The sequence below is a fragment of the Triplophysa rosa genome, linkage group LG12 (assembly GCF_024868665.1).
Source record: "Triplophysa rosa linkage group LG12, Trosa_1v2, whole genome shotgun sequence".
NCBI lineage: Eukaryota > Metazoa > Chordata > Actinopteri > Cypriniformes > Nemacheilidae > Triplophysa > Triplophysa rosa.
In genome coordinates, this window is record NC_079901.1 from 16,876,028 (window position 1) to 16,897,859 (window position 21,832).

Sequence of the window (21,832 nt, forward strand, 5' to 3'; positions counted from 1 at the left end):
CTCAGTGTCTCTACTTGCACAGTATGTACATGTACAGTATATCCATCTTGTCCATGAGAGACATGAATTATGAGAGCAAAGGATTTGGGTGGTGAATAAATTAGAATCAATACTCCTAAACGTTATATGACGAGAATATGTACAACAACGTCTGGCAGTTTGATCTTTGTGGCATGCTAACAAACTTTCTTGCGGAATGTGTTGCGGAGACTGAACATTGATGTTCAGGCTCTTCACGTCTCATCAGAACGAACAGAACAAAAAGTAATACAAGTTTGCTAATGCTATTAAATTTTTGTCTAATGTGTGCATATCTATGAACCACCTCCTGTAACTCTCCTTGTGGATAATAGATTTTAGTGATTTTAGCAAAAATACCATCAACTCTTTTGCCTAAAAGTTATGTTTAGAGAAATCCTAAAGTGTTTTTATAGGAAAGAATTTGTTTGTCCTTGAAACTTATTACAATATTTGTAATCCTATAGTACATGCACTGCAGTATTTTAATATGGTTCTAGGTTTACTGTGGGTGATACTCTGGGCTTGAAATAGCTCTGCAATGCTCTGAATCAGGTATAACCAGTTAAGTCCAATTAATAGTTTCAAAATCAAAACAAACATAAAGGAAAACATTACTGTTTTACATCAAGTTTAAAGTGAACATTCAGATAAGTTTCTGTTATATGGTTTTTGGTTTATTGTGCAAATGTGCATAAACCGCACCAAAACTCATTTTTCAGAACAATATATGTGAACAAATGAATTTCATAAACTATGTATATTCATAACAAATACTGGCACCCATTCTCATTTCTGTAATGTAATATTCTCATGCAAATGCTCTCTCATAATAGAAAATAGAAAGAATTAACAGACAAATATTTTAAATGATAAAGTATTTCTACGTTTTGGTAGTATTTGTTTTTTTCTGCCTTTACACGGACAGTAATAAAAAACTAGTGTAGGCCTAGTAAAGTAACACCTCTGAGGAAATTGCAAATTGCAGAAAAATAAATTACTCTTAAGTAATGATAAGTAACTGCTTGGACACATTAAAAAAGCAAATTCAAAAAATATTATTTTTGTATTGTAGGTATGGACCACTTTGAAAGATGTAAATAGCGCTGGTCCAGAAAAACTTCCTGTTTTAGTTTAACACTACACAAATGTTTAAACAAAATAAACATTTAAAACCGAATCAAAATATTAAACAAATTGATTTATGATTTATTTTATATGTATAGGATGAAACCGGAAGTGCTTTTGGAACAGTGTTGACATCAAGTGTCTGTTGTGTTGGATAGTGTACTGTTGTGCCCCTTATTGACACATTAAAATGCACAGATTCTGAGTGTGCTTCCCTGATTTATCCCAATGGAGAAATAAGGAAAGATGCTCTCTTTAAACCTCACATCTTTAAATGTGTAAATGCTTGAACCATCTGTTGTATAAGTAAAGGACACCTTTCCTTTCTCATAGTCCAATTCAACTGTAACTATCTGCGGTTTCCTTTTTAAACTGAGGCGTGTGTGTGGAGACGTCTGAGCCCTATACGCCTCATTACTGAGACCAATTACCCAGAAACCATTTGTAGGGTTGAGGAACTCTGAACTCTTCCTTCTGATGGACTCCCGTGCCACTCCAATATACCACTCGCTGTTGTCTACTTCCACGTGCCAGCAGTGCTTTCCTGAACTGAATCCGCAGGCAGCGAGTACTGCTATGCGGCTCATGCAGCGCTTGGGGTTATCAGGAACCTGCTGTTGTTTTCCATACTTGACGGTGGTCAGTTCATCACTGATGATCAAGTTAGGATGTGCTGTGTTTGGATCAAAATTGACAGGGCCTGGACAGAAGCAAACAAGTCACCGTTCACTATTTAAAAGTCATTGGAATTTGTTACCTATTTTATAGGTGCAATATTTTGATAACTATTGATGTGTAGCCTACATACAGCAGTTGACAGCTCTTTCCATTCGTTTCCAGACCCCATGCTTTAATGACCCCAGGTACTGAAACACGTCTATAATAGCCCCTGCTGGATACTCTGCTTCAGGCACAATGTAAGTAGTCCTGCAATAAATGTGTTTATTCATTTCAGTTTGGAAAAATAAATTTGTAATTTCGCATAAATCCTACTGTTACGATACCTTTTTATTGCCTCCTTACATTCCTGTAGGAATATATGAAAATGTAAGTGTAATTGTAAGAATTTCTATGCTTTGCATCAAATTATGCCATATGTGATAAAGTTAAAATAAGATTTGAAGGGAAATGGACCTTTAAAAATGATAGATCGTCTGCTATTGTGATGGGCTCTACGTAGTTTGTGATGTCAGTGAGCTCTTCAATGATCTTGTTGACTTCTTCCAATTGTTCGCTCACCATCCCAGTCTTGCTTTTTGTTTGATCTTTCAGCACTATAAGCCGAGCTCTTTCGTCCTCCCTCAAGAATTCATGTAACTTTTCGTACTCTTTCTTTATTTCCTCTGCAGTTTGAGCTGCTTGTGTCTGTATATTAAAATACAAATAAATATGAATAAAAAAGTGTATGTTAAAGAAACAGTTCAGCCAAAAACTGACAGTGATACACCTTTTACACTGTGAAAAAAACTAAATTGCCGTAAAATTACAAGAACGACTATTCTGGTAAATACAAACACAATCATACACAAGCAATAACATTTGTTGGAAACAAAATATTGATATATTGTAATATTTCTGATGTTTTTTTTTTGGCAAACATTTGATTTGATTCATGCATTTGCACTTGACCCAACAAACAGCATTGTATTATACGAAACTGAATTACTAAACTTTCTTTGACTTTCATAAACAGCACAAGTAAAAGCATCCCATTTGTTAAAAGTAAACTTTTATGTCATTATGTTCTGACCATGTACATGCTCATATGGGTAATCCTATTTTTTTGTGTAAATAACATCATACCGATAATTTTTTGGTCATTTTATAACTTACACCCGACAATTGTCAGTACAGATTCACTGGTATTTTTTAAAAGGTATTTTAGTATTTTTTGTATTCATAAACGCATACACATACATGCATATATTTAAGAAGAATATAAAAAATAATATTTATTTTTCAAATTTTTGGTAAATATAATTAAATATATAAATGTAAATATTTCCTAAATATGTATACACGTTTTTGTGTTTATAAATACAAAATTAATATGCACAGACATACAGTGCCCTCCACTATTATTGGCACCAAAAATAAATTTGCATTGTTTCTCCTTTTGATCTTTTATTTTAAAAATTGTAAAACAATTTGAAGTGGGGGGAATATAACATTATGAAAAAAAAAATTCTCTTAAACACCCTGGTCACAATTATTGGCACCCTTGGAAATTCTTATGAGTAAAATATCTCCCAAGTATATTCCCATTGATATTTACATTTTCTTAGCACACCAAGGTGACTAGAAATATGATGTTGTCCAGTCATGACTTATTGTTGCACAGGAGAATAAATATTAGTAACACAAAGCCCAAACCCCCTTACTCATATATCACAATGGGTTAAACCAAAGAATATAGTTCTGTTGAGCTACACAAAATACAAAATGATCTGAACACTATAGAAATGAGTGGGATGAACTGAAGAGAGCACCAACATTTGAAGGATCTTAAGAGATTCTGTATGAAGGAACCTCGTCAGACATAAAAGAAAAGACCAATAATTGTGACCAGGGTGTATTAGAGAAAAACTTTTTGTCATATTCTGCCCACTTCAAATCGTTTTACTTTAATGAAATGTTGGAATATTGCGATTTTTTAAATTGAAGATCAAAAGGAGAAACAATTACATTTATTTTTACAGCCTTCTGTGCTCATATTTACCAAGGGTGCCAATAATTGTGGAGGGCACTGTACATTATGTAAACACAAACTTTTATTCTGGATGCGATTAATTGTTTGATAGCCCTAGATAGTTTTGAAACAAACCCTTGCAGTTTTTATTGCTTGGTTCACCTGTATATACGCTTTCAATTCTTCCAAGTTCTCCTTTAATTTTTCAGATCTGTTCAGATGCTGTTTCAAGGGATTATACCTAGCTGTGAGCTCTCTCTGTAAATTGTAAGTATAAAAAATCCACACACTTAATGTTATATCAAAAGATGTTATCCACAGATTTGTTATTCACAGATTCCTCTCAATACAGATCGAACCCTTACCAGTATTTCCGATGTGGCCTCGGTTATCGAGCAGTAGTTGTGATTTGCGTGGCTCCTCGTTGATGTGCAAACTGCACAGATAAGCTCTGCATCTTTCCGACAAAAGAACTTTAACTCTTCGTTGTGAATTGAGCAACGTTTCATTGATTTTACCATGAAGTGCTCTGGCTTCTGTTTGAAGACATCTGAAACTCTCTTTAGAGCTCGATTGATCGAAGGTCTGGATGAGCTCGCTGTACGGTAACACACGGGACAATGCTGTAATCCCCTACATTCCCAGCGTGTGTGAATGCACCTTTTACAAAAACTGTGGTTGCAGTTTAGGGTGACAGGATCCTTGAAGACCTCATAGCACAAAGGACATGTTAGATCCTCCTCGAGGAATGGACATTCTGCTGCCATCAGAAGTTGTTTGGCGATTTCGAAACAACCTATCCTATGCAGGCTGACAGAAGTGTGCTGAGAGAGACTGGTTAGACCTGATTCTTAACATTCAAATAGTGTTCCTGTAAGACTGTCTTTCTTTTGGCACACTCATTGAAAACATCAGAAATGAATCAGCAAAAAGTTTTTATTGCAGATTTACTAAAAAAAGTCCCTTATATATAACATAGGACTTCTTTAATAAACAATGAATCTTTATTTCAGAAGATTCTGAAGTACCACGCAAGTAGGGACAAATGATAAGAGGTAGTTATGACCTGTGAGGAACCAGGGTGTGAGATACTTTTGATACACAACATGCAAATGAGTAAACAGGAAACTAGGAACTAAAAGAAAACCACTGTAAAGGTTATGAAAATAAAGTAAAAGTGAAACCAATAGGCAGCATCTACATATTGCTCCCATATGAGTTCAACAACTGCCATGTCATGTTTTAATGTGTTTGTAAAAACCTGTATGATCTTAAGCAATACTACACATATTACAAAATATTACATAGGCTTATTCTAGGACTGAAAGCTACTTGGAAGTGTATTATATTTGTATTTTATGTATTTATAATAGTTATGAAATAATTAAAAAAAGAGTATCAGCTGTTAAAAGTAGAAATTGGAGGAAACCTGCACTAGACAATGTATTGTGTAAATCTTTGCATAGTGAAAAATCGTCTTAATGAACTACTGACAGATGTTCATAAAGTGTTATGTATTAATCAGACATTGTTTACTGTACCGGTAATACTAGCTACATAACTGAAATAAAATTATATATAATTACATAATCATTATATGTAGCGCTTGAAAATTGTGGCATTAATAAAAATCAATACAGAATTTTAAATTATTATCACATTTAAATATTTCACCATATATACAAAAATATGCTTGCTTTTTTGATTGATTGATTCATTCATTAGTGAAAGAAAGTGCCCACAAAGAGATAAAAACAAATGCTCATTTTGGGCCACTCTGATAAAATGTTCATTTTGAGAAATCATGAGGTTCAAAGCGGATATTAACCATATTTCTAATTGCAGATGCCATTAATGCCTTTGAAAAAAGAAGCTACTTTTCACATTCTGTTGATTCAGAGTAAAAGAAAATGATTTGGCGGAAACATTGTAAAAATGTCAGAGTAAAGATACTGATAAAAGACAATATCGTCATAAATAATTGTTATAAATAGTTAACAAAATGCATAATTGGTCAAGATAATACGTCGAACACATGCCCTTGTTACCTCACAATATTACAGTTCAATAACAAGAGGGCGGTTAGAGACATTTGAGTTTACTCCAAGCTCAAAACAAACTTCAAACTCAAATAAAACAGCATCTCAACATGTCTTATATTACTGACAAATAAATACTTCTAACGTTACATAAATGGTTGCAGTCCTTATTTACACATTCTACATTGTTTCTAGTTTAGAACAGACATAATTGCATAAAAACAATTATTACAAAAGTGTTTGTTGAAGATCTATATATTTTTTCTGTTCTTCTTTGATATGTAAGGAATAACTGACGACGGGCCGTTCAATTATCGAAAGTTAATGCACACTCGCGTCGTGGCCGTTATACCTCGGGTGTGCATTAACTTTCAATAATTGAATGGCCTGTCGTCAATTATTCCGATTATACCACGGTTACCACACCACAAGACATTGTTCCGATCAGTGGTGTAAAGTATTGGAGTAAATGTACTTAGTTACTTTACTTAAGTATCTTTTTGGCTACTTTGTAGTTGTACTGAGTATTAAAGATATTAGCAACTTTTACTCTCTACTTAACTACATTTTTGAACAAGTATATGTACTCTTTACTCCACTACATTTGTAATGACTAATGCAGTTACACATTACATTTTGCATGGCACCTATCTTATAATTAATATTGCCATTACAGGGCATTGAAGGTACTACAATCTTGTGGATTTTGCTCATAACTTACAAAAACTTGTCAACATGGCTTCTTTATATGAATATGAGTGCAGTATCAGGTAGATGTCAATCGCTGGCGGTTTAACACGGTTAGCCCTTACCCGCTATTTCTACAGTAATATATTGGCAACACTTTGCCAGCTAGTTACTGTAGGTCACACATCTACAAAAGCTCTTATTTTTAAAACTAACTCTTCCTAAATGTGCTCTAAACATGTTTGCTCAAAATTTGACCATTGGTGGGACTATTGCCATGAAGTGATGTAAACCAGTAAAAAGAATGTATAGTATTTCAATTTTCAAAAGTGCTCTCACACTATATAGACAAAATATTAACCTATAGAATGAGTCGGACACAGAGAAATGAACAATCACATATGAATCTCAACAATGGTGACAATCAACTGAACAGCTTCATGCTGCAATGCATGCTGGGTACATAGTACAAAACTCATTCATGATTGTTTGTCACCATTGATGAGGTTTGTATGTCAAGTGTCTAACTGTGTCTCAATTGCAAAGAAAGATTTTCTGACAGAGATCTTTCCATTATAACATGTAATCACTTTACCAAACATATCTTAATAAATCTTAAATGCTATATTATTATTATTTAATGATTGAATTCTTTCAGATGTATCTTCAGTTACTAAGCAAACATAAAGTTGCGGTTCCTGTAAAGTCCCTTTCAGTGTTATTGTATAAGTGTACATTTTAAAGCTACAAGAAAGTCAAAGAGTCCAACCAAAGCAAACACTGATCGCCATAATGGTGACTTAAAACATAATTGAACCACTATGAACTAGAGTTAATCTCAATAAGATCTTACACAGATGACAGAAATAAAGTGAAAGTGGTGTCTGTAATATGTGAAGATGTTATTGATGTTTGTGTTTAATTCTCCTCTGGTGAAATCTTGACAGATTTATTGTGTTCATCTGTTATTTACACTTGTTCATCTAAGACTGTGTGACTTAAGTGCGTTAATAGATTCTTTATAATGTATCTTCAAACAGCCATTGCAGTAGTTTACTGTAAAACACCTACAGTAACTAGCAGGCAACAGTGTTGCCAATAGTATTACTGTAGAAATGGCAGGTAAGGGCTAACAGTGTATGTGAAATGAGGACATGACTGCAGCTGGCCATGAGGCCCAAACCAGCATGTCCAGTGCAAAAAGGCTTTGACTTTTTGATTTTACTTAACATTACTTTATTTATCCGTTATATTGAAGAGACCTTTTTGAAGGAGTTTGGTTTACTTATGAGCAGTTGAGCTTAAATGAGACTTGGGTGTTTGTAATGACGTAGGTTATGTGTCGGCCATGATTTGTTGCAATTTTGAGGTGTTCAGTCTTATTATGATTTAAGAAAATAAATGCGATTGCTCTCCTCACAAATCGACTGTTTCTAGTTTTTCCACTGACATGTTGAGGACTAGTGCTTCTTTGAGCCTACATTCAGTATGAGTAAAATACTCAAGTACTGTTCAAATCAGATACTCGAAGACTTTTACTCAAGTCGTTTTGGAATTGGTGACTTGTAACTTGTAATGGAGTAATTTTCACTGCAAGGTATCTGTACTTTTACTTAAGTATGGTTTTCAGGTACTCTTTACACCTCTGGTTCCGATACCACAAGACATTGTTACGATGTTTTATCTCAAGACATTTGTATGGTATTTGTCCTGGAATGCACTTGCTGGTAGGACTAATTTCTTACGCATCTCATCTGAAGGCGTTGCTTGAGTCTGCATATGCAGTTTTCCGAGAGCGAGAGGAAAACAGACAGTGCACATGCACACGCGTTTGCTTCACTGAGAGTGAAAAGTCAAGTATCTATATTTGATTTGTTTTCTTCGTATTTAACACCCCTGTCGTATAAGAAAAGTATTAAGAGAAAAAAGTGACACGGAGGTTTCTGCGCCAGCTGCGGTTCTCGCAGTGGCATAGCAAGCTTCCTGCTGTGTGTTTTAAGTCCCGTTTACCCATTCCACAGACGAATTTAAGATGTTGTTTTTGTTATTTTTGTGCTTCGTGTTTTATCTTTAACCCGCTGATTGTGTCATGTAGTTTGCTGTTACCTTTGATATATGCTTTAGTATTTCGTCTGAACAGTCCTGTACAGTGCTCTCGCCATTGTTGTTCAAATGTTCATGCATCATAAATATTAATAGTTACTTCTTCTCAGACAATGGAATTTGACTGTCACTTTGTCTATTGTTAGATACGTATTCAGTGGTGGACAGTAGGCAAACTGGGCGCAGTGGAACTGTAATTCAGTCGACAAATCTGGAACTACTTCATAGGTGTGGTTTAACTAAAAATAATGCACACCAGTCGAACGTTCGTCAGCCAATCAGAATGAAGCATTCAACAGCCCCGTGGTATAAAATAGCAGTAATGCACTCACCTCTCATTATCCTCATTGGCAGAACAGCAACACTGCACGAACCAATGACAAGAGTTTCTGTCTTAAACTAATGCCATTGTAACTTCAGTTCCGTCCTCAGACCTCATGTCAATAGTTCGTAGAGAAACACCCTTTTGCTGACTTCTCTGCGTTGGGCTATGAGTCCACGTTCATCATTCATCATCATTTCCAGTTGCTATAATGATATGATGGAAACATCGGAAAAACTTTTGTTGTGGCAATAAGCTTCCTGGAAGATGGCGCTAGATCCTTTCCTCCCAGATATGTGTCACTGTGATGGGATTTATCCGTTTTGTCCAAGGGAGGTCTGTAACCTCATACAAATCCCAGCTTCAAAGATGAGTGGTGACACTTCGGGCAGCCCTTCGTACCATTCGTCTGCAGACACCTGTGTGAACAGAACGGAGTGAGCTGCACGGCTCCTTTGAAAAGCAAATGACTATGATTAAGTACATCATTGCTTACTTGAGGTGGAATATGTGAGAGCAGGGCAAGGCTTGAAGCTGTTGGTTCTTCTCTCCGATAGATTCCCCGCACATGCCACAATAAAGCTCCAGCTCCTCCACACACTGCAGGAACTTCACCACCTGCTCTCTCAACTCTTCCTGCTGTTCTTTACAGCGGTAGACGGCTTCACACAGACTGTGCACCTTCAGAATGCACAGCTGGAAAAGAGCACAAAGATTCAAGAAACAGTCGAATGTACAGCACAGCTTTATCTCTAAATATTAAGTCATCAAAGCTCCTTAAGTAGTGCTAATAATGTGATATACTGTATGTTCACATGTGTCTTATTCTAAAATAGCTGCATCAAGACACACCTTGTTTCCAATCGCCTCTGCCAGATTGTGTGCTCGCTGCAATGAGTCTAGTGCCTGTACCAAAGTACGAAAGAAAGACCAAATGACATTTGAGATATTGTCAAACACAATTGTTACAGTACTGGACATCTGTTAAAGGAACAGTTCACCTTTCAAAATAAAAAATCTGTCATCATTTGCTGACACTGTTGTCATTTTAAACCTGTGTGATTTCCTTCTGCAAAACACAAAAGAAGATATTTTGAAAGATGTTGGTAACCAAAAACCGTTGGTCCCCATTGAATTTTATTGTATGGACACAAAACCAATGCAAGTCAATGGGGACCAACGGTTTTCTGTTTTTCCCAAAAATCTTCTTTTGCGCTCTGCAAAAGAAAGAATGTCATACAGGTTTAAAATGACAAGAGGGCGTGTAAATAATGACAGAATTTTCATTTTGAAGGTGTTCTATCCTTGAAGTTGTATGGAATGTGCCCTTAAAGGCGCAGTTTTTGATTTACAGCGGCCACTAGCGTTGTATTATAGATTTGCATTATAGATTTGCAACGAATCGCTCAGTCCAAACATGACGGTGGCCACCATAGTACAAAAAGATGTCGTTCTCATGTTGACGCAGGGAAGAGATCATGCGGGCATTAGAAAGACTGTAGAAAGAGCGATGTCTTATTTATTGCATGGAATAAAAGGTCTGTGGATTTCAAGTATAAAAAGAAGGATAAAAGTCAGGCAGGAGCTAGGACCTGCACTAATATTATAAAGACTTTCCTGCAGAGACGCGTTAGGACCCGCGGTACTCAGGCTTTTAGCAGAGATACTCAAAGATATCTGTGGAGATACTTTCCAGCAGAGAGTCGTTGGAGAGAAAGATTGTCTTACATTTACATTTAGTCATTTAGCAGACGCTTTTATCCAAAGCGACATACAAAGAGTTTAAGGAGCAATAAGCGATATGTCATACAGGAGGAATAATGCAATAGGTGCCAATACAAAGTTACTAGTTTCAACAAAAGCTACACCACTACCTGTTGAGAGAAAGAGAGAGGGTTGATTTTTTTATTTATTCATTTGTCTGTCAAGTATTCACAAAAGAGATGGGTTTTAAGTCGTTTTTTGAATGTTGCGAGAGATGTGGTTGACCGGACCGAATTAGGAAGAATGTTCCACCAGGAAGGAGTTGTGAATGAGAATGAGCGGGAAAGCGATTTACTGCCCTTATGGGAAGGCAGTACAAGACGCCGCTGGTTTGCTGAACGCAGGGATCTTGATGGGGTGTAGGAGTGTAGGAGGGTGTGAAAGTATGTCTGTGCAGATCCAGTGATAGTCTTGTAGGCAAGCATTAGTGACTTGAATCTGATACGGGCTTCAACCGGTAGCCAGTGGAGGGAGATGAAAAGGGGCGTCACATGAGCCCTTTTGGGCTGTTGGAAGATGAGGCGTGCTGCTGCGTTCTGAACCAGCTGGAGCGGTTTGATAGCCTTTGCAGGAAGACCAGCAAGGAGAGCATTGCAGTAGTCCAACCTTGAGATTACCAGGGCCTGGACAAGGAGTTGTGCCGCATGCTCAGTGAGATAGGGTCTAACCTTTCTAATGTTGAATAAGGCATATCGGCATGACCGCGTTGTCTTTGCAATGTGATCATTGAAGGACAGCTGTTCATCAAATATGACTCCGAGGTTCCTGGCTGTTTTGGAAGGAGTGATTGTGGTATTGCCAAGTCGGATGGTGAGATCGTGTTGCACCGTGGGGTGTGCCGGAAACACGAGTAGTTCTGTCTTGGCAGGGTTCAGCTGGAGGTGATGCTCTTTCATCCAAGCCGAGATGTCCTCTAGGCAGGCAGTAATGCGAGCTGCTACAGTGGTATCGTCTGGGTGAAACGAGATGTAGATCTGGGTGTCGTCAGCATAACAGTGATAGGAGAAGCCGTGTGCCCATATGATGGGTCCCAAGGATGTCGTGTAGATGGAAAAAAGTAGCGGTCCAAGCACCGATCCCTGAAGGACCCCAGTGATCATATGGTGAGCAGTGGACAGCGAGCTCCTCCATGAGACCCTGAAGGATCTGCCGGAGAGGTAGGATTTGAACCAGCGGAGACGAGAGCCTAAGATTCCTAGACAAGACAGGGTTGCTAGCAGTATCTGGTGATTGACAGTGTCAAACGCTGCAGATAGGTCTAGCAGAATCAGGACCGAGGATTTAGATTCCACCTTGGCTAGCCGCAGTGCTTCTGTGACCAATAGCAGTGCAGTCTCAGTGGAGTGGTTTGTTTTGTAGCCAGACTGCTTGTCATCCAGTAGTTTGTTCTGGGATAGGTAGGACGACACCTGGTTGAAAGCTGCCCTTTCAAGTGTTTTTGAAATAAATGGGAGGAGAGAGACAGGTCTGTAACTGTTGGTAGTAGAGGGGTCCAATGTGGGTTTCTTCAGTAGGGGTGTCTTAAAATCACCCCCGAGGAGGTTGCTTTGATTCGGATAAGTATGCGAGTAACATTGGTTTTTCTGTTTGTTAGAACCAAGATATATTGTTGTTTTTGTTCTAATATTAGCTGTGTGACGGAGCAGTTTTGAGCGTCATTGTTTATCTGGAACCGCTTTAATATTGTACTCGTCCAGATACTGGAGAGAGAGAGAGAGAGAGAGAGAGAGAGAGTGCGTTGGCGCTAAAACTGTAGCGAGAGCGCGTTTTACTCTCTTACTCGATGATGAATAAATTTACAGTTAATCCGTGGGTCACATGCGTTCCGAAACGTAGAGTACGATCCGTACGGATCACGGATCATCCGCGATCCGTTTCACCACTATACCGCAGGGGAGAGGGAGAGGAAACGCGCGTTGTAGAGTTGTTTGTCTGTTTAGGGCTGCTGTACAAAACATGGCGGCGAATTCAATGTGTGTAGGGCCGCTCTGTATGTAGATATAAAAAGCTTATTCTAAGTTATTAGAAACATAACGGTTCATTATGTAAAGTCTTTATACATCTCTGAAGAAATAGTTTTGTATATTATATTGCATTTCTGTCAATAGATCCTCCTAAAACCAGTATAAGTGACTGGTAACTAACCCAGTATTGTTCCTTTAATCATGAGTTATCTCACCTTGTCATATTCCTTTTGTAGAATCCAGCACTTCCCCACTCCTACATGGATGGATGCTTGTCCAAGACGGTTGCCAATCTCTGACATTATACACATGGAGGACTCATAGCGAGGGAATGCTTTCTGTGTTCAGGATGAAATGAAAACATTTACTCACATAAACAATGCTTAAAGTAATTTGGTAAGTAACCAAAAAGGTTCAACAAGGCTAAACGCACTGGAGTCGTGGTTCCCACACTGGCATGTGCAGATTTTATATATTTATTTTATACAGGCAATAAATAAATAAATGTGTGCACCCTCTAGTGTACAAACAGCGCAATGTTGGTTTCAATGTCAAATCAATAGTCAAGCTCTAAAGGGATAGTTCACCCAAGAAGGAACATTCTGTTATCATTTACTCCCCCTCCTCCCTAACCTGCATGACTTTCTTTTTTTCTTTGCAGAACACAAAAGTTGATATTTTGAAACCAATGCAGGTCAACGGGTGAACTATCCCTTTAAGTGTGGGTCATAGAACATACCCAAACTAGATGGCGAATCACATTTTACATTACTGCTTTTTAGGGCCAGGGATTTTTTTAGTGATAGTATGATCTTGGTGCTTAATGGCAGAACTTACATCAACATCTTTTTGGCAGCGATGAATATCAGCAAAGTTAAGCAGACACAATGCCTGAAGAGGCCGATCTCCATGCTGCAATGCAATCTTCATTGATTCCTACAGACACAAGAATGTTTCAAATAGTAAAGAATGTGAATGTTTGTTTATCTCCACACTAACAAAAATACTAATAATCCATAAAGTACTATTATCATGAAACAGATTTTGAATTTTTGCAGATTTTGGTAAGACATTATTTTAAGATGTTCCACCTGGGGAGAAATTGCAGGGAGCCAGAGGAATGAGGCTTAATATCTAGCTGAAGAGGAATTTGTCCATTAAAGTTTATCTTTATCGAGTTAAAGTGATAGTTCACCCAAAAATGAAAATTCTGTCATCATTTACTCACCCCTCTTGTCATTTCAAACCTGTATGACTTCCTTCTGCAGAACACAAAAGAAGATACTTTGAAGAAAGTTGTTAACCGAACAGCACTGGCCCCCATTCACTTCTGTTGTAAAAAGCAATGCAAGTGAATGGGGCCCAGTTAACAACATTCTTCAAAATATCTTCTTAAAGTCATACAGGTTTGAAAAGACAAGAGGGTGAGTAAATGATGACAGATTCTTTATTTTTGGGTGAACTATCACATGAAGTCCTTACAACCTTATCACTTTATTTTACATCCTCATAAAACCACATGTCCAACCTCTACATGTCTTTGACGTCACATATTATATACAGTAGATTTGAGGCAATCACTGAGCATTTTTTCAAACACAGTCTGTAAGAACATTAAAGCAGTAGTTCACTTCAGAATTCAAATTTCCTGATAATTCACTCACCCACATGTCATATAAGCCGCCCGTGTCTTTATTTCTTCAGTCGAAAACAAATTGAGGCTTATGAAGAAAGCGTTCCAGGATTCAAGTAAGGAATAATGTATAGGCAGCCGGTTGTTATCGCAGAAATAAGCCCCGACAGTGTGATCTTAATAACAGCCGGCTGTTTGTACATTATCCCGCTTATTACACGGCTACTTGCCACATGAAATGTGAAATATATTATTAGCTCATTTTTACCGAAAGCAGACCTTCCGCAAGGAAAAGCCGTTTACTTTCGGTTTTAAGGTAAGAAACGACGTTCAAATGTCACAAACAGGAAATTTGGTTAAATCATTTGTAAATATAATGTCATATATGTTATTAAACTACATTTATATTTAATTTGCAAAAAAACTGTTTTTATTGTTATTAGTTTTGAGAGGTTGTTATCTGGGAATAAAGAACCTGCAAATGTCAAGACTGGCCAATCAGAATCAAGCATTCCAATGAGCCGTGTAATAAATCCATATAACGGACTTCAAGGGGGGGCTGTTGTTTTAAGGTCAAAACTTTAATTTCATCACAGCTTCAAAAGGCTCTACACGACACCAGCCGATGAATAAGGGTGTTGTCCTCATAAGCCTCAAATTGTTTTCGACAGAAGAAATTAAGACACGGACGGCCTGTATGACATGTGGGTGAGTGAATTATCAGGAAACTTGAATTCTGAAGTGAACTACTCCTTTAAGGTTCCACCCAACAAGACCTAAATCAAGCATGACAGCTGTCACCTGCTCTGCTTTGATCCACACTGTTTGTAACAGACAATGACTGCCTGTTATGTTTCTCTGAGGGTGAGCTCTGTTCTTCATTAACACTCTTTTAGACAGCACCTCAGCTGCATGGACACCCGACTGGCGTATTTTTATCAACCAAAGTAAAGGGGGTTGGTCTTGGCACAACAAGACCCACAAATAACTGCACCTGTTAGTTGTGCTGTGGCCTCTATCACATAACCATAATGAGCGGCGATGGTCAGAGGTCGAGGTTATGCCAAGGGGGCTGATAAATATGATCAACATGTGGCATCCTGGGGACTAGATGATGCTGCCTTTCTTCAGGTGACCGCTGACAAAGCTCTGGTATGTTCATGTCTCCAAATGAAGATGCCATATGTTTATATATTTATGATGCAGAGAATAATTTAAATTTGACTAGCCCTAATTCAGATTATTCTTGTAAATTATGCAGTGTTGGTGTGAATTACAGTGTGAGCTAGGCTAAATGCCAACACTAATGATCATAACCTATGATCCAAGAGTCAAAAAAATGAAGTGTCCAAATTAATATTACTTAAGTTTTAATGAATATTTAATGGCTTCATACAATGGGATTCAAAAGCCTTAAAGGGATAGTTCACCCAAAATGAAAATTCTGTTATGATGATAAGTTGTTTCAAACCTGTATGAATTTTGTTGTTCCACTAAACACAAAGAAAGATGTATGGAAGAATGTTTGTAACCAAGCAGCTCTGGGGCACTATTGACTAGTAGGAAAAGACTATGGCAGTCAATGGTGCCCCAGAACTGTTTGGTTTTCCCACATCACAATATATTCTTTTGTGTTTCACAGAACAAAGAAACTTATACAGGTTTGGAACAACTTGAAGGTAATTAATTCATGACAGAACTTCCATTTTTGGTTGAACTATCCCTTTAAGGGTAACCTAAAATTTTCATTACGATCACTGTTGGATCCTGTGTCTTCATCATAAAAATGAATCACATTGATCCATAATTCTTTCAAAAATAGTAAGCAACATTTTGCTGTTCATCATAACAATATGCTTATACCTCACAGCATTCCATGGCATCTGGTAAGCGCATCAGCTTTCTGTAGGCCACCGACATGTGGTACTGACTCATGGCACGGTACTTTAGACTCCACCCTTTACCGTAGTCATTCACAAGTTCAGCTGCTTTGCAAGGAAAGAATAGCGCTTTCTCATAATCCTGGAACGACACAAAACATATGGACACTTATAAGCTGCATTAAAAATATTAAAAAAATAAAACCTAAGTGATATGAAATGACATTATATATATATATATATAAAGGCTCAAACCAGTCACTTATAGTTGATTATTCATTTTTCGTGTAGCTCAAATAACAGATCTGCCAAAAAGCATCAATGCAGAATTTCCATGTGGCAGGGAGATATAACTTTGCTACAGCTATAAGAGGCTCCTAGCTGCTTTGACATTCCCTGCATGCCTTTCCATCACATACTTATTACAGCAGGCCTTTCTGAGAATGAAGGGGATTTGCGGTCTTAAATCTCTGGTGTCAAGGAGAGTACAAATGCTGTTATCCAGCTAAACCTACTTTGTCTGACTTGCATCTGAACACATTGTGTAGCATGTAGACAGTATTTTGATAATGTAAAGAGAGCTTTCGAATGTGTTAGTATCCAAAGAGCATTAATAAAATATGTATACTCTTAAAAAATAAAGGTGCTTAAAAGGATCTTCACAGCGATGCCATAGAAGAACCATATTTGGTTCCACAATGAACCCTTCTTTCTTACCTTTTCATAATCTGAAGAACCTTTTTTCGCCACAAAGAACCTTTTGTGAAACAGAAAGGTTCTTCAGATGTTAAAGGTTCTTTAAGGAACCATTTAGACAAAAAGGTATTGACATTATATGGCATTTTGAAGAACCTTTTTTTTTTAAGAGTGTATACAGTGATTAAACAGACACTGACAGGTTTTAAGGATATGTCACATCATATACACACTAATTATAAATATGTATAAAAATGGATATAAATATAGATATACACCACCAGTCAAAAGCACTGATTGATTATGTTTCTCATAATCTTAAAGGGGTCATATGACAGGGCTAAAACGAATATTATCGTTTGTTTTAGATGTAATGCAATGTGTATACACGATTTAAGGTTCAAAAAGCAGTATTTTCCACACACCGTGCATGTTTGTATCTCCTCTTTGCCCCGCCTCTCTGAAACGCGCAGATTTTTTACAATGCTCATCGCTCTGAAAAGCGAGGTGTGCTATGATTGGCCAGTTAACCAGTGCGTAGTGATTGGTCGAATACTGCAAGCATGTGACGGAAATGTAACGCCTCTTACCATATTTGGAACATCAGGTTCCAAAGCAATTGCACTGACAGGTATGCCCACCTTACTTGCGTATACATTTGGGCAGTCTTAATCAAATCATACCACGAACTGACGTAGATTTGTGGGGGTGTGGTTACACGAGGCGTTTCAGGCGGGTGAGCATTCGCTTTTTGATAGAATGCATCTTTTCTTCTTACACTTTAATTTGGGCAATTTTACGTGACTAATACATGCAAGGGCAACTTATAACACACCAAAGACACAGAAAAACACGTATTTGTGCCATATGACCCCTTTAAAAACCTGTGTGTACTGTGTGTATGGATTATTTTTACAAAAATACAATTTTATTAATATTTTTAGGATGCACTGAACCAGACAAAGCAATACTTATTAATGTTTAAGCAATTGTGAAAGGTGAGATTAAATATAAGATACTTTTAATTTTTTAAACATTTGCGGTCCCTAAATTATCATACTTTAATATATGTCATTGTTAGTTACTATTCTATTACGTGGAAAATAGTAAACAAAGAAACTTTTGAGTTGCAGTGTATCTCCGCTGGCTGTCACAAGCAATAAAGAAATACAAATGACATGCATACAATTGTTATACCTTCAGCTGGATGTAGAAGTTTCCCAAACTGCAACAAACCCTGCACTCCAACATCTTGTCATCATTGTTGTGAGCGTATCGCAGAGCCTTCTCGTAGCTCACCAAGGCCTTTTGGAAAACACTAAGGCCTAGAAATGCATTGCCCATGCTCAGACACACCTGCCCGTTGAGCTGCAGGCTAACAGTGGTACCCTGCATGTTTAGGCAGGTCTCGCAATACGAGACAGTTTTCTGGAAATCGCAAAGCTTCTCGTTGCTGCGAGCCAGGTTTAGGTAGCCTTCCGTCAAGTAGTCCGGGTCCTCCATCTCTCTGGCTGTGTTTATCTGAGCTAAGGAATACTGATATTGACACATGTTTGCACGTTGCGGGAGACAAAATAAAAAGGAACATGTTTGAATTAAATACAATAAAGGACAACACAATAATGCAATACAATAAAGGACAATTAACCTCTCCTGACTTATTCAGGTCGTTACCCTATGGCAAATTGTATAGAGTAGATAAGCTAAAGTCTTACTGTTTAAATTGTTTCCATACCATAACATCATGAAGGGGTGAGCATACCTTATTATTAATATTTGACACCTGCAGTTGTTAAAACATCATGCAAGTGAAGTCTTTGCTGAACTTTATGAAAGCTGGTCCCCGTGTGAGTAAGGTTTATGTCAACAAGATGCTCTCTGCTGAGGATCATATTGCACGCGGCCCTCCTTCCCCCCACTTAACTATGGAAGTTACATATAATAACCTTGTTCCGCATTACTCGCATTGGTATATATTTCAGTACCTCAGAAATCTTATGCTACTGACATGACGTGTAAATTGGTGCAGTCATTTTTGCACAATTAGCCGCAGTGCATTTCTCCAACTATATGAAGCTGCTTAAAAAAAACAATACAAAACTATTTTATAAACTATTTTTTAAATAGCAAGATATTATCAATATTAAGCATGATAGAAAGCAGTTACTATAACTACTGGGTATAGATGTAAGTGACTCTTACCTGTAGCATCTCTTTGTATTTCCCCATTTCCGAATGTGCTGTGATCAGACACCCTAAAACTCGAAACTTCCCACCAGGATCGGTTGTCTTCCTCAACACCTTCATCCAGACATATAAAGCCTTTTCCGTATCATTACACTGGTACATCTTCAATCCCTTCTCAATCTGCTGTTTGGTTTGGTCCTGACCCATTTCTGCTACAAAGTCCCTCATAAAAATAATCATTCGTTTGGCTCTACAGCCCTCTGGGGATGTGCAATCGTACGTTTGGGGTTTTAAAGTTAATGTGCCAAAAGAGAACTTGCGCTATCGATAATCCACATTAGAGCTTGGCAGCCACTGGCTTCTCTATTCCACAACTCTCAGCTTCGAGAGCGAAGAGATGAAGAAAAATCTTGATTCCCATTGCTCATCACATCGAGAAATCTGCCGAAAAATCCCCAAATTGCCATCATTGAGATTAAAAATGCCAAACTAATCCTCTGGTCAATTTCCAGGAAAAAATGTAACGCTCAAGAAAAAAGTCCCAATCCAAGGTTCTGGCAGCGATCTCCCAGAATATCTGCTCCCTCCACACTCAAGGGGGAAGAATTCTCTGTACCCTTACCCCCCCCTCAAACCGCCCCTTCATTTCTGTCCACCCTCCCACTGCAGTGCTGGCGCTTCAGCAGATGGTCTTGTCACTCTGGACCATGTGTCCCTGCTGGAATCCAACTTCAGCCTCTGAAAAGATCCAAGGTCACAAAAGACGCTTATCCACCAGACTTCATACCAAGAGTGCTCCTTTTCACCTCCACATCCATGCACCCATGAGAGGCTCAAGTGCTACGACTATTAACAACCCTTAAGAAAAAAGAACATCCGGACAAATTCAATTGGAGCTAACTGCAGAGGTCTGAACACCATGTGAGCAGGTCTAAAAACAGACAGATATTTCACAACGGTGAAACGGAGTCAAGCGGTCCTCAAAGTGGCTGGCGGTTCCTGTGGGTGGGCCTTGCTAAGCCTCTTGGTGTGCCATCTCCCAGCCCCCAGCCTTGGTGTCAGCAACTGATGCTTAGAATAGTTCATAAAGTCTGACATGGTATTTGTCTTGAGTTACAGTACCACTGCTTCTTGAAACACATCAATGGGATCGAGTTGTCGGGTTCTTAACAGAATTTATTTATTTATTAGTGAATTCCATTTATTTTTGTGGAAGTCTACTAATATTTATGCTTCGCTTTTTGTGCATTTGTAGATCTAAAAAAGGTTTGTGACACTCCCTACATTTCTTTGTGGATCACAGTATATTTTTTCAGAAATATGCAACAATTTTGACCACATACACGCTGACTGACCTGAGCGGCGCCGCATGAACTCGAACAAGCCCAGCGTTAATCTTTTTTTTTTACGATTTGTACATGGTCAAAAGCAATGTGACCTGAGCTGTGTCTTGAGAAGTTTAAGAAAGACCTGTAAACTGCCCCAACAAATTGAAAAGTAACACCAGAAAATCGCAGTATTCACATTGTATTGTATTCTGACTCAACATGATACGCGTCACATTTGAAACAACCAAATACATGAATAAAATCACTTATCTTAGATTTAAGACAACCACGAGGCTGTCCCAACATTAAGATGACATTTACAACAGTCTTCAAGAAATTTGATTCCTCTCAAAGCTTTAAGACAACTGCCTACATTTAAATTGAAATTCTTGTGAGTGTAAAAAAGATGCATACTTGGAAATCTCCATATACTCCTCTCAAATTCTTTTTACTTTAAATTAGAATTAAGAAAAAATATGGCAATTAACAAGAATTTTCTTCTTAAGAATGTTTTGTGAATCCGGCCCCAGGAGTTACACGGTTACTGTGGGGGTGGCTGAGCTGATGCACAAGCTCTCCACTCGTGGCATCAAAAAAGTAAACTGTTTTTCTGACCCGGACATCGTCTGGGTACCGGCTAGCCCCAATGATGTCATACATGGTATGTCAGGTTGCCTGAAATTACCAATAAATGACCACAGCTAAACTCTATGATGCCTATTCAGATTTACATAGTGAAATCTGCTCTGTTTAGGAACGCTGACCTTGATGGGCGTTAGGTGCTGGAACTCTCTGTGACGTTGTGTAAACTTTTAGCAGTTTTTTTTGTCCACTCACATGAGCAGTAAATCCTGATTTCATTTGTTTGGTCAGCGGTAAACTGCTTTGTGCCATCAGCAGACCATTAATAGCAAATTTGTTTTTTTAGATTTAAACAGTAAAAGCTGGATTTACAATTCTTTTACATTTCTGGTGATATTGTCTCTTACCAGAATTGACAGGTCTTTTGCGAGTCATCTTAGTCAGGTAATTGCTTTTTTCTTTTATGTTTCTGATGTCCCACAGTGGAATCAGCAAATGATGTTGCCAGCAGCCAATCACGAAGATTGATCCGTGCAGTTTCTTATTCAAAATCTAAGTATGTGACAAAATCAGTATGTATTTAAAAGTTTATCAGATCGCTTTGCACTTCAATTTATCAGAGATTTTTTTGTTATTTCCATCACTTACCTCATATCCATCCAGGCCAAGCAGCAGAAGTCCTCAAGCATTATTCCCAGTCACAATCATTTGATGGCTAACAGACACATCAACACAGCGTTACCAATAACTACAGCAGGAAAAAAAGGACAAGTGGTGTGAATTTCTAAATTGCAACAGCCAGCATCTGTGCT

At 37.9% G+C, this 21,832-nt stretch overlaps 2 protein-coding genes across 3 annotated transcripts; both read right to left on the bottom strand.

The window, feature by feature from the left end:
• Positions 1-673: 673 nt before the first annotated feature.
• Positions 674-6,538, bottom strand: LOC130563113 (zinc-binding protein A33-like). Of its 2 annotated transcripts, XM_057348529.1 has the most exons (6): positions 4,201-6,538; positions 3,998-4,093; positions 2,281-2,511; positions 2,151-2,173; positions 1,955-2,073; positions 674-1,846 (listed from the first exon to the last, which is right to left on the bottom strand). In XM_057348529.1, exons 1-6 carry the CDS (start codon positions 4,600-4,602, stop codon positions 1,332-1,334), a joined length of 1,386 nt encoding a protein of 461 aa, XP_057204512.1. In that variant the 5' UTR covers positions 4,603-6,538; the 3' UTR covers positions 674-1,331. The 2 variants fall into 2 exon arrangements, with proteins under 2 accessions (XP_057204512.1, XP_057204513.1); XM_057348530.1 differs by lacking the exon at positions 3,998-4,093.
• A 1,371-nt stretch (positions 6,539-7,909) lies between these two features.
• Positions 7,910-21,744, bottom strand: rapsn (receptor-associated protein of the synapse, 43kD). Its single transcript, XM_057348218.1, has 10 exons — positions 21,669-21,744; positions 21,428-21,572; positions 19,126-19,968; positions 18,121-18,459; positions 16,211-16,369; positions 13,552-13,650; positions 12,930-13,052; positions 9,839-9,892; positions 9,483-9,682; positions 7,910-9,405 (listed from the first exon to the last, which is right to left on the bottom strand). Exons 3-10 carry the CDS (start codon positions 19,348-19,350, stop codon positions 9,333-9,335), a joined length of 1,272 nt encoding a protein of 423 aa, XP_057204201.1. The 5' UTR covers positions 19,351-19,968; positions 21,428-21,572; positions 21,669-21,744; the 3' UTR covers positions 7,910-9,332.
• Positions 21,745-21,832: the final 88 nt, after the last annotated feature.